This window comes from Phoenix dactylifera, unplaced genomic scaffold, assembly GCF_009389715.1.
Source record: "Phoenix dactylifera cultivar Barhee BC4 unplaced genomic scaffold, palm_55x_up_171113_PBpolish2nd_filt_p 001009F, whole genome shotgun sequence".
Lineage (NCBI taxonomy): Eukaryota > Viridiplantae > Streptophyta > Magnoliopsida > Arecales > Arecaceae > Phoenix > Phoenix dactylifera.
The window spans coordinates 152,150-164,303 of record NW_024068363.1 but is presented as its reverse complement, the minus strand read 5'-3'; the positions used below and the strand labels follow the sequence as shown (position 1 = coordinate 164,303).

At 42.9% G+C, this 12,154-nt stretch overlaps 1 protein-coding gene across 1 annotated transcript in view; it reads left to right on the top strand.

The window, feature by feature from the left end:
* The first annotated feature begins 825 nt into the window (after positions 1 to 825).
* Positions 826 to 12,154, top strand: part of LOC103696096 (DNA repair and recombination protein RAD54) — a 61,562-nt gene continuing 50,233 nt past the window's right edge. Inside the window, 13 exon segments of the mRNA XM_039121193.1 lie at positions 826 to 1,163; positions 3,075 to 3,144; positions 3,146 to 3,224; positions 3,227 to 3,332; positions 3,334 to 3,361; positions 3,363 to 3,459; positions 3,515 to 3,518; positions 3,907 to 3,959; positions 3,962 to 3,989; positions 4,099 to 4,339; positions 4,485 to 4,610; positions 4,897 to 4,953; positions 5,089 to 5,175. Coding sequence (XP_038977121.1) covers positions 931 to 1,163; positions 3,075 to 3,144; positions 3,146 to 3,224; positions 3,227 to 3,332; positions 3,334 to 3,361; positions 3,363 to 3,459; positions 3,515 to 3,518; positions 3,907 to 3,959; positions 3,962 to 3,989; positions 4,099 to 4,339; positions 4,485 to 4,610; positions 4,897 to 4,953; positions 5,089 to 5,175 — 1,209 coding nt within the window. The 5' untranslated portion in view covers positions 826 to 930.

Here is a 12,154-nt window from a genome sequence, read left to right as displayed (position 1 = left end):
ACATTATAATACCTCGTAAGTTGTAAATTCGCTTGTGTAATCCAGTACAAATTCTGATCCAATTATACTCGATTCGGTTGTAGCATAGCCCTACATATAAAATAATTTATCACCAAGAATTAATGAATCAGAGGATCTGTTCGGCACAAAATTCAGCACGGCACGCGATTTGGCACCAGAAGCCTTCTGTTCGGCTGCACAGTGCCGGACAGAAGCCTTCTGTTCGGCAACACAGAGCCGGACAGAACCCTTCTGTTCGGCTGCACAGTGCCGGACAGAAGCCGAACAGTGAGCCGGACAGAACCCTTCTGTTCGGCTGCACAGTGCCGGACAGAAGCCTTCTGTTCGGCACTGTGCAGCCGAACATAAGGCTTCTGTTCGGTTGAGGGTTGCCGAACAGAAGGCTTCTGTTCGGCACTGTTCAGCCGAACAGAAGCCTTTTGTTCGGCGATCCAGTGCCGAACGGAGCACGAACCGTAAAAAAAAAAAAAAATTTCGAAACAAGGTGGAACACGTACCTTTGCGGCCGATTCTTCGTCCCAAATCACTAGTTGCTTGTCCATGCTTCGAATGGGGCTTAAATCTCCTTCAAAGATCGCCTAAACGATGTAAATGGATCGAGGGGTTTAAGGGGGGTTTGAGGGGTGTTTTTTTTTTCTTTTCAAAACGAAACGGAGGAGGAGGAAGGGGGGTGTACTGAGAAAATTTCAAGGGCAATATGGTAATTACACTAAAAGTTAGTTTGGGTTTTTTTTTTTGGTTTTTGGGGGTGTCCTTAGCAATAGGGGGGGTGTAATAGAACCCCCCTTTGCCTCCTCCCTGCCGCCAAAATTTGCGCCACCTCAACATTATATCCCGCGGGTGCGAAAAATATGCGAGAACGAAGCGCAGAACCCCCGAAATCACGCAAAGGAAAAAGCAGCAGCAGAAATGGTCTCGAGGAAAGAAGAAGAGGACGAGGAAGAAAAAGAAGAAGTAGCCGAGATTTCCTCCGAGTCTAATCAGAAGGACGAGAAAAACGAGGACTACAACGAAGACGATGGAGAAGAAGAAGAAGCCGATCGAGACGAAGACGATGAGGAAAGCGAGAAAGAAGAGCGTTCTTCCGAATCCCCACCTTCCGATCAAGAGCGGAAGTCCCAGAACGTCGCCGCTCTCGTCAGGTATGCCGGATGTTCTCCTATTCTCCTCTCTGATTTATCAGCAATCCGACGGTTCTGGATTTTCCTTCGTGAATCGCTGTTTTTTTTTTTTTAATTTTTTAAAGACTGAATCTGATGCTGAATCTAGGGTTTTATCTGGGAAGTATTAAGACAGGGTCCGATCAATGTCGATTTTTCTTGTTGAGGAAGGAAGAGCGAAATTTGTGATTCAGAAATTATAAGGCTGGAGTTTGGGGAAAAAAATGAAAAAATTGGGGGCATTTATTATATTTCAAGAATGGAAATGTGTAGGTCTAACTCATAATGGTGAATGGAGGACACTGAGACAATAATTCAAAAAATATGCAGAAAAACCTCGGTTAAGAAAATTATACTCTTTACTTTGCTGTAAATTGAAATTATTGCAATGTTTTTTGATATCTCTCAAGATTTCTTACCTTCTATCAAGTTCAAATAATGAGACTAATTCTTCCTTCATATAGTTTTTTCTGTTATAACAAATGAAAGGATAAAGTAAAGTCGAAACTTCAAGGCTGCCTGGAAGCTAATCCTCGTAAGAGGAGGATAATCAAGCTATATTTTCTGAACTTTGCATGTGTTTATGATTGATATATTTACTTAAAATTTCAAAAATGAATATGTGTGGTGTGTTTCTAAGATTCTTGATGAAATCACTCATATTACATAAGGTGAAAATACAAATCTTCAAAGAATTCTTGCTAGGTAAAGTGTTCAACACTGAGTTATTATATTTAACAGATATTGAAACTTTTTCCTGCGTAGAGTGTGATCATGTTTGTTAGGTATCTTCTTCCGGTAACCAATACCATGACATGTGTGGCTGTGTATGCATACATTAAGTATGCTATATTATCAGAACTCTAAATTACACAAGGCAGTGGCACACTTGGGCTTTCAAATTTCTAAGAACTTTGAGGAATTAAACCTTTACCTTATTGTGTAGTTTGCATAGACTTCAAAGGAAGGTCATTAAACTCCCAACTTTATCTTCTCCATCAGCAGATGCTTCCTTATTCTACTTCTTTATGCGGCAACTTAGATTGTTTATATGTGCAATCCAGGCTAGATCTCCAACCTGGGTGATTTTTGCTAGTCAAATACAAAGTACTGAAAAGGAAAAAAGAAAAAAAAACTTTTCTCCTGTTGCCTCCTAGTAAGCCTTACAGCACTTGGTTTTTTCTTCCAGAGTGAGATAAGACTCAAGTTAACATTTTATTGAAGGCTCATATATTTGATTTATATGGTTCGCTTAGCTAAATAATTTATAATCGCTTAGCATAATGATGTCATTTTTTCTGTTGTCGTTAGAATGTTTTAAGATCTTATAGTAATACTTAAAATTGGCAAAAACACATGAAGAGTAGAGAGGAAAGATGAAGTTGGGGTGGGACAGAATAGTGCATATTGTGGCGGTTTTACTTTTTTGGTTGTTTTATATGAAAGCATCCTGACCAGATTTCAAAGCAAATTTCAGCAAGCGGGGGCTCATATAATCAAACTTTTGTGTTCTCTGCCACAATTTTGTTCAGTTTTCCTCTGCCTTTTTGCCACTTGTTACTATTATCCAAATTCTAGAATTTCTTATTATTCTCCAAACAAGTTCTGTTGGGCTTCATAAACTTCTGCAATTATTATTTCACAAGAAAAAAGGATTACAATCTCTAGAAATGTGAGGTTACAATCAACTGGTGGATGGACCGCCTGTTCATTCATAAATATAAGAAGCATTGATAGCAGTCTTGATCTTTAAAGGGACAAGTTATTATTTATATTGTATTCTTTCTATATTCCCCATCTGCTGCTTCTTATTTTTGCAAACCTCTTTGGTTAAGTATGCAATGGTTTAATAGTTTCTTTAACAAATGATCAGTCTCCTCCTATATCTGACAGAGGAAACCTTCTTGTAAGAAGACAACCACTTATTCCACGAATACTGTCTGTTTCTGATGGAGCAGCAGTGGGCTAGAAAGCCATTTAAGCCACCATGCCCAAAGGGATATAAAGATCATAATGAAGAGCTCACTCGCCGCCTTTGGGCACGTAAAGGTTTGTTCCATGGGGTTCCTTGAGGCCATCTTTGGTTGCTATAAGCAACCTTCTACATACCCCTAGTGTTACGAATGATGATCCTTCAGAAAAAGAATCAGTATCTGCCACCTGGGATTGAGCCTTTAGTTCTTATGGCAATCTGGAGGATCAGATGAGGGAAATTAGCAATTTTTGTGCCAGATTGAAGTAGATCCACTACTTGTTCGTTATCTTCGACCTCATCAAAGTATTGTTCTTGTTTCTCTTGCAAATATGTTAAATTTTCCTTCATATTCAATTAGGAGAGTTTTCTTTTTCCTGTTTTTTCTACTCAAGAAGCATTCTCCTTGTTAAGATATACCAGTTCTCTTCACATTTTTTTGTCCACTCCAAGCAACCCCCCCAACCCAGGGGGTTGCCCCACCTCATGTCCTCTCCTGCTTCCTCTCTCAGTGGCTTAAGACCATATTAGACTTCTCAATGTTGGGTTGTTGTTAATGGTTCTTGTGACAGGACTCCTTATCGATATGATTAGTAATTATGAAAGAACTGAATCTATGTTCAAAAAATAAATGGAAGGAATTGCTTTCAGATCGACTAGTATGCTACAGTCTGTCCTGCTACAAATCAAGTTATTTGAGCCTTTTATGCTCTGAGGTTGAAAATTTCTTTAACTTTGCAATTTAATGCAGAGAAGGGTTCAATTTATGTTTGACTGTGTTTCTGGGTTATCCAGTTCTGATGGTATTCTGGATGCATTCTAGCAGATGATATGGGGTAATCAGCTTTTTCCTTTGTTATCTATCACTGTGTTCATGCTCCATTTATCTGTTCCAGTATTTGTTCCTGAGTGCCTCTTTTGTCAATTATTTCCTATATTCTGCAGATTGGGTAAGACTCTACAGTCAATTGCTGTGCTGTATACCCTCCTCCGCCAGGGCTTTGATGGTAAGCCAATGGTTAAGAGGGTTATGATTGTAACTCCTACAAGCCTTGTTAGTAACTGGGAATCTGAAATTAATAAGTGGATTAGTGGAAAAGTTCAGCTACTTGCTCTATGTGAAAGCACAAGGGCAGATGTCCTGTCTGGGATTGAAAGTTTCCTAAAACCCTGCAGTCCTTTTCAGGTTTACCTTTAAATTTTTCAATTTTTTCACAGTTAATTAGAATTGGACACTTATCACTTGTATGGCACATCAACTGGCAACCTATTTTAATTGTTACAGTAAGCTCCACTTTTGACACATTTATTAATGCATGATACTCTTCCAGGTGCTCATCATATCTTATGAGACATTTCGAATGCATTCAGCAAAATTTGAAAAGAGCGGAAGCTGTGACCTTCTCATATGTGATGAAGCTCACAGGCTGAAGAATGATCAAACATTAACAAATCGAGTATGTGAAACTCTATCATAGGCTTTTCAGATAGATGGTTGGATACTGTTGTGTTTGTAAAATGTTTGCTAGATGTTTCTTTTGATATTCTTTCTTTTGTCAACGTATTAATATGGATGGTTCTTGAAGTTCCTTTCTGGCTGTTTTAGAATTAACTGTTAAATTAGGAATTCAAATTATATATGCTTTCATTTGAATCGTTTTTCTTACTAAGGTATAAATTATATCCATATATTTATCTTCTATAATATAACATTTACAGCTTAAATTATTATACTTTTGACAGGCACTGGCTGCTCTTCCTTGTAAACAGCGTATCTTATTGTCTGGAACCCCTATGCAGGTAACTATATATATATATATTATGTACATGCATCATGATAGTATGTACATATTTGTCTATGTATATTAGTTTCACATAATGTGGATGAATTTTACAAATTTTGCTTTAGTTAATTTAGCGATTCTATTTCTACAGAATGATCTGGAGGAATTTTTTGCTATGGTGAATTTCACGAATCCTGGAGTTTTAGGGGATGCAGCATATTTCCGTAGATACTATGAAGTGAGTTGATTGCCTTATACTCAGTCAATGTTCAAGAACCCATGCATGAACAGGGAACACGTATACTCTGATTACACCAGCATTGTTTCCAATTTCATAATGAGAGATAGTAATAAATTTTCTTCGAAGTTCTAGCATATGTTATGCCATAGCTACAAAGTTGATAGTAAAGTGAAATAACTGAAGCTGGAATATTCAAATGCAAATCTAATTTCCATAATATCTTTTTTGAACTTAGTCTAAAATTTACTAGAATCTCAAAAGCATTGAAATATTTCAACCTGCATGCAACTGCGTGCAACTATCCAATTGGAGTTATATTTTAACATGATATTAGCTTTCTTGACTAATGTAAGAAGAAAATAGAATGTCTAAAAGCTACACCTTGCCATTTAGCCAGTTATCCGTAACTTTATACACCTTATACTGGAACGTGTAGTTTAATCAATCATTATCACTAATAAGATGAATCTGTATTCATGCTTAATAGATAATCTGATGCTTGACCTCTCAGGGATGCCCTGCAATGCACCAGAGGTACCCGAAGACTAGATATGAAGAGAGTTTATATCATATTATTCACTTGTTCTCCATGATCTGAGAATGGAAATAGCATAAAAACTTATGTTTGAAGTTATGGATAAGTGATTGGTATAAAAATTATGCCTTGGGTTACTAGGGCAAGGTAAAATGTAGGAACAGGAAACTAAGGAAGTTTAAGGCTTTAATTAAAGGGTTCATTTGTAAACTTATAACCAGACTACAGTGTATACCATATCACAAGCAGAAAGTACAAAGACAGGAGCATTAATAATAGAAGAATTTCAGCGATTAATAATAGAAGAATCAACATATGGAGTCCCTGTTGAAAGAAATGACCTAACACATCAAATCCAGCAGACTCATTTCAGGATTAAAATCAACTACCAAAAGGAAACTGAAATCTGATGATACAATAGGGATCATTAGCAGCAAAGAGTAATAGAATCAGTGGAGAAAGAAAGATTAATCAATGAAGAGGAGAAGTTCAAGAGTCAGGAAAGGAGGAGCAGCAGGCCAGCTAGCCTATCTTTTCTTCTCTTATTTATGGACATGACATGACTCCCAAAATAACTCTACTTCTAAAACCATCTGGATCTACCTACAAAACCATCTAGCTACCCTATCCTTTTACCGTGTGAGTCTAGGACTTTACAAATGAGGGAAAAAAACAAAGGACTTTAGCCAAATGTTACTGTTCACACAATTATAGCATATATAACAAGATATGCTGAATCCGGTACCGGTAGGCGTACCGGTCGCTTACCGGACTGGCTTGGACTGGGTACCGAACCGGTTTGCATAACACAGCGCGCCGCACGCTCTGCCCAGAGCCCACATGGGCCCATAGCTCGCTCCTGCCGCGCTGTGGCAAACCGATGCGAATCGACCAGTTTGCACCGGTTTCTAGCTATACTGATTCGCACTGGTTTCTAGCTATACCGGGACGAAACTGTCCGGTTCCGGCCAGTTTCGTGCTAGTTCTGGTCCGGTAATATTGGGTTCCGGCCCCTATGGGGCGGGAACTATTCGTTAATGCTGAATCAGATCGGTCGGCGTCGGTACTGGTTCGATACGGGCTGAACCAGTTGGTAGGGCTGGTTCAGCATTCCTTGATATATAGTGCTGTGAAAAGTAATTTTTCATTAATATTGACACTTTTTAAATAAACAAGCAATCAATAAACACTAGAGGCTCAGAACAAAAATCGAATCTGAATAGTTTGAGCAGCCTTGGTTTGTTTCCTTGATGCACGAATAGATGGATGTCGACCAATTATGTCTTTAATGTTGATGTTTGCTTCATTCAACCCTCTGGAACTCAAATTGGTGATTGCAAGCTTTTTGAGCCGATTCTTTCAATCCATTGTATCCTCCCTTGTTGCGCGTCCACTGATCCTCAATCAGTATTTCATTGGTATCTCCTTCATCTCTTCAAAATTTCTAAGTCATTGGCTTCTCTTATTATTTCAAGTTTGCCTTTCCATCCTTTTGGACTAGACTTCAGGGTCTAGAAGCTTCACTTTAACCTGCAGTGGTTAGAGCCAAAATTTTTGCATGCATTGCATTATCACTGTTCTATGATCTGCACAAAGAAAAGGTCAATCCTAGAAATAAACAATTAGATATAAGGTTCGCCGTCTCAGTACTGGATCTCATACTGGTGCCATACTAGCACAGTATTGTACCATGGTATGCTGTATCGTCAGTACCGATCGGTACCGGACGAACCACATACCGTACCGTACCGACATTCGGTACGCCTATACTAGTGCGGCACTGGTATAGGGTTCGGTATTGATACGACGAACCTTTGATCGGTACGATACGATATGTGATATTTTCGGCATACTGACAGTGTCGGTATGCCTCCTGTACTATGTACCGGTACCGAACTAGTACGTATGGTACGCCCCGTATCGCCCAGTTTGGGCTGGTACGAATATAAACTTCTGGTAGAAGCATCAAAATTGCAACATTGGTGAAATTGAGGAAATTGAGAGATGACAAATAGCAGCATCCTGGTATTCAATGTATAAAAGTTGTGGAAGTGAATGCAAGTTTAAAATTAATAGTCTGGGGGCTGTTGTAGGAAAAGTCCTAAAGCATGATAATTATCAAGGGAAATTCCATAGATATCTTAGTATTACTTGTTAGGTAACTGAATTTCTTCAAAGACTGAAAATGAAACCTAGGAACCTATTAGATAAAAATAAAATGTAATGCCAGAGTTGCGTTGTCCCATGGGCCAATGTCTGAATATTGATTTTTTTTAAAGTTTGGTGAAATTTAGTGGATGTAGTATATCAAATGCAAGAACTATGTAAAAGGGCTTAGCAAACATTTATGTATTTATATATCCACTTTAGGAAAATGAAAGGAAGCTACACACATATAGGCAATTATGTGTATACATAATACATACATACATTTCATAGATTACATACATTCATAGATCCATACATACATACATACATCTATATACATACATGCATACATATATACACATATATACATACATATATATATACATACATACATACATACATATACATACATACATACATACATATATATATATACATACATACATATATATGTATACACACATACATATATAAGATACATACATATATATAACATACATACATATATATATACGTACATACATATATATATGCGTACATACATATATATATATGCGTACATACACATACATACATACATACATACATTACATACATACATATATATATACACTACATACATACATACATATATATACACATACACACACACACATACATATACACACACACACAAATATACATACACATATATATGTATATGTGTGTGTTAAAAATTTTGATATACATTGTTGACCCCTTTCCTAATAGCTTAAGCTTGTGGGTGTAATAACTCCAAACCTCATCCAAAAAGGCTAGCCGAAAGGTATTATGTGGGTTTCTTGATCCTGTATAAGTACCCAAGATTTTTCTCAGCAAATAACAATGTGGGACTAAATACACGCCCGCACGGGTCCTCACATTACTCCTCCTATTCAACCTCTAACGTTCCTCATCAAGCTAAGGGTTTCACATCCATTCAAATCTAATCATAAGTACCACGATCGGCCTGTGGTCAGCCTCCATGAATCCATGTTGCCAGTGCCTCCTAGCCTACATAAGCTATGGGCCGGAGTTTTACTTTGATACCTGTTGCTGGAAATTGGACCCGGGGGCCGCCCGTGAAGCCGGGGAAGGAGGAGCTCCGCTGCTGCAGGGGCGGACGGCGGTGCGCCGGCTGGCTGCGTCCTCCGCTGCGGGGGGGTGTGCAAGTCCTGCAAAGAAAACCGGTGGCCGGGCTCCCCGGCGCCGGCCCTCCGATGCCTAAGTCAGAGGGGGCAAGTATGTGGAGAGAGCAGGTGAGAGAGTATGTGGAGAAGACAAAGAGAATCTTGTGTTCAATTGGTGTCTGTGCTGTTTTCTTCCTTTTTTCCCCCGGTCTAGGAGGGTTCTCTCCAGCTCCGGGTTTTTTCTCTGGTTTTTTGGTCCTCCCTCCTTTTTCCCTCCAGGTTTCCTTTATAGGAGGATTTTGTTACCTGGGAGGTGACAGGAGGTTTGTCCTGTTTTGTAATAATTGGGCACGATTTGGCCCATTAATGGCGTAATGGAGAACGGGACCGGATCAGACCGGAATCAGGAAGTTGTCACGGTCGATCGGACCTGTTGGAGTGGTTGAACCGCCGGCTGTGGTGGGCCTGGGGTCCGTGGATGGTAAGTGCATTTATTACCGAATGAACCGGCGGTCAGGGGAGAGCCATACGTTCTGATGGTTCAGTGATCCGGAGATCGTCTTGGGCCATGTTCATTAAATGCCTGAGTGCATCAGAGACTTGAGGGAGTCTCATGCATTAATGCAGGTCGTGCCGAACGCCTGCGGAGATCTTATGCCTTGATGGCTTGGAGATAGTGGCAGGTCGCAAGCCGTTAGGAGTGTCAAGTCCCTTGGACTTTAGGCGGAGGTTGAACATTTGGTTAAGGCATCGGCTCGGCAAGGGTGCCGAGCCGAGCTGATCGCCCAATGGGGCGCCCTGTGGCGGGGCTGCTTTGAGTACTCCTGGTCGGCGCCCTTTAGGCGAGCACCTTCTAGCAGAGCGCCTCGGCGCTGTCTTTGGTCGGCACTTTCTAACCGAGCAGCTTATTTTAGTTGGGCACCTCTTGGCGCGCACTCTGGTCGGCGCCTTCTAGTCGAGCGCCTTCCTGGTCGGCATCCTTTGGCCGAGCAGCTTTCTGGTGCGGCGATCTTTGGCCGAGCAGCTCTCCGTTCGGCACTCTTTGGCCGAGCAAACTTTCCGTTCGGCACTCTTTGGCCGAGCAACTTTCCGGCTGGCGCTCTTCGGCCGAGCGCCTCCGTGAATGTATGGCTTGGGGTTCTTCCCCCAACACTACCCCCCCGACTTCCGAGCTCCAGTTGGCCATCAGCTGGAGCGCGGGAAGTAGCTTTAATTGGGTCATTGCAAATTCCGGAAATTTCGATTTACTGCGCGTTTTGAGTTATCGAACGCTTCGAGGTGCCTTTAATAGGCGGCGTCTCTTCTTTCCCGAAGAGCCTCATTATTGGGACACCTTTTGCGAAGCGTCCTCGCGTCGTGGGCTCATGATGGGGCCGCACGATCCTCGATTGCGGACGCCTTTCCGCGCGATCCGATGGGGCGCTTCGACGTTCGAAGTGCTAGCCCTAATTAAATGCGTCGTTCTGTCTTTTAGACCGACACGTGTTATCATCTAACCAGGACGCAGCGCTTTCTTCGCTGATCCGGGCCGTTGGGGAGGTCTATATAAACTCTCCCCCGGCCCCCTGTCCTCTTTTTATTGCCTTCTGCTTCCAGCTTCCTATTCTCCCAGCCTTCCTCAGACCGAAGTCCCTTTTCTCCGGCATCTTTCCCAGGTCCCCTTTCTTTTTGATTTCCCTCTCTTGTAATGGGTTCTTTGGCCTAGCGAAGTAGTATCCACCATGAGTGTCCTGGAGGTCGAGATGACCGAAGAGTGGTTTTTTCCCTCTTCACGGGTTCCCGTTTGGAACCCGCCAGGCGAAGGGATCGGGTAACCGATCCTCCGGTAGGCCGGATCGGAGTGCACTCGGAGTCACTCTGGGCCGGCCTCCGATTTCCTCTTCACAGCTTTGTGAATGAGTTGCTGGCGGTTATGCCAGTTGGTTCCGGCGCAACTCACTCCAAACGCTTGGAGGACAGTGATGGGTTTCCTGTCACTGTGTTTACTACAGGGGATTCCTACCTCTGTCAACGTCTTCCGGCGACTTTTTATTTTCAAGTCGAACCCGGGAGACGGGGAGTGGCTCTACATCGCCCTCCGGGTGGGTCGGCCACTTTTTTCATGGTGCCCCCCTCATCCATTCATGGTTGGAAGGAGAAATTCTTCTTCCTGGGTTCTGAACGGTCCTGGGGGTTTGACCCCAGGTGGAGGCCGGCCCAACTTAAATCCATCAACAGGCTCCCCCAGCTTTCTCCGCCGTGAGCAGGAGATCTTCGATACCATCCGCAGCCTTGGGGACGGGATTTTGCTGAACGGCCTCATTAGCGAGGACGCCCTGGTGAACGTGGGCTTGAGCTCGGCACGTCCTCAGGGTAAGGATAGTTACAGCAACTTCTTATTTCCTTATTGTTCTAATGTTCTAATTTTGCTTATCTTTGCAGACATCGCAAAAATGGTGACCAAGAGCGAAGTCCTTTACGCCCGCTTCCAGAAGAGGGCGGCCGAACTCTCAGGAGAACCGACCGAGCCGAGGAAGAAAGCAAAGACCTCGGCGAAGACCTCGACGACCACAACAGTTGAGGCGCGCGCTTCTCGCCCCGTGCGCCCTGAGGCTGGTCGGGGAGAGGGCGTGGGCTCTGGCGGAGCCACGATGGCACTTCCGTGTCCGGTGCCGATTTCGCAAGTCCCTGGTCGGCGGGAAGCTCCAAATTCCGACCAGGGAGGGAGGACCTCAACAGATCTGGCGCTCGCACGCCCCACCTCTACCACGCAGCGGTCCGGTCAGCCGTCTACTCGACCCCAATTCCCCAGCTCTGAGCCGGGGAATAGCCAAGAAGCAACAGGGTCGGCCGCACCCAGGCCAGCTGAGGCCGGTCTGGCGGGTTCTTCGGGTCCTCAGGAGCGGGTGCCTTACGCTCCTGGATGGGCTGTTTTCGAGGGCGACTCGGCCCTCGATAATGCACAAGTGGCGCGCGAAGTTCTTCGGGTCGCGCTGCTTCCGGCCGACCAGGCCAAAATTCGGTCCATGAACTACGGCGAGTTCATGGACTCCGCTATTTGCTCTTCCATCCGAGTAAGTCAGCTTTTATCTCTGTGCAAATTTGTGTTTCGGCTTAAAACTGTTTCTTACATGTCCCTCTTGCAGCGCCTCCACGAGACCCGAGA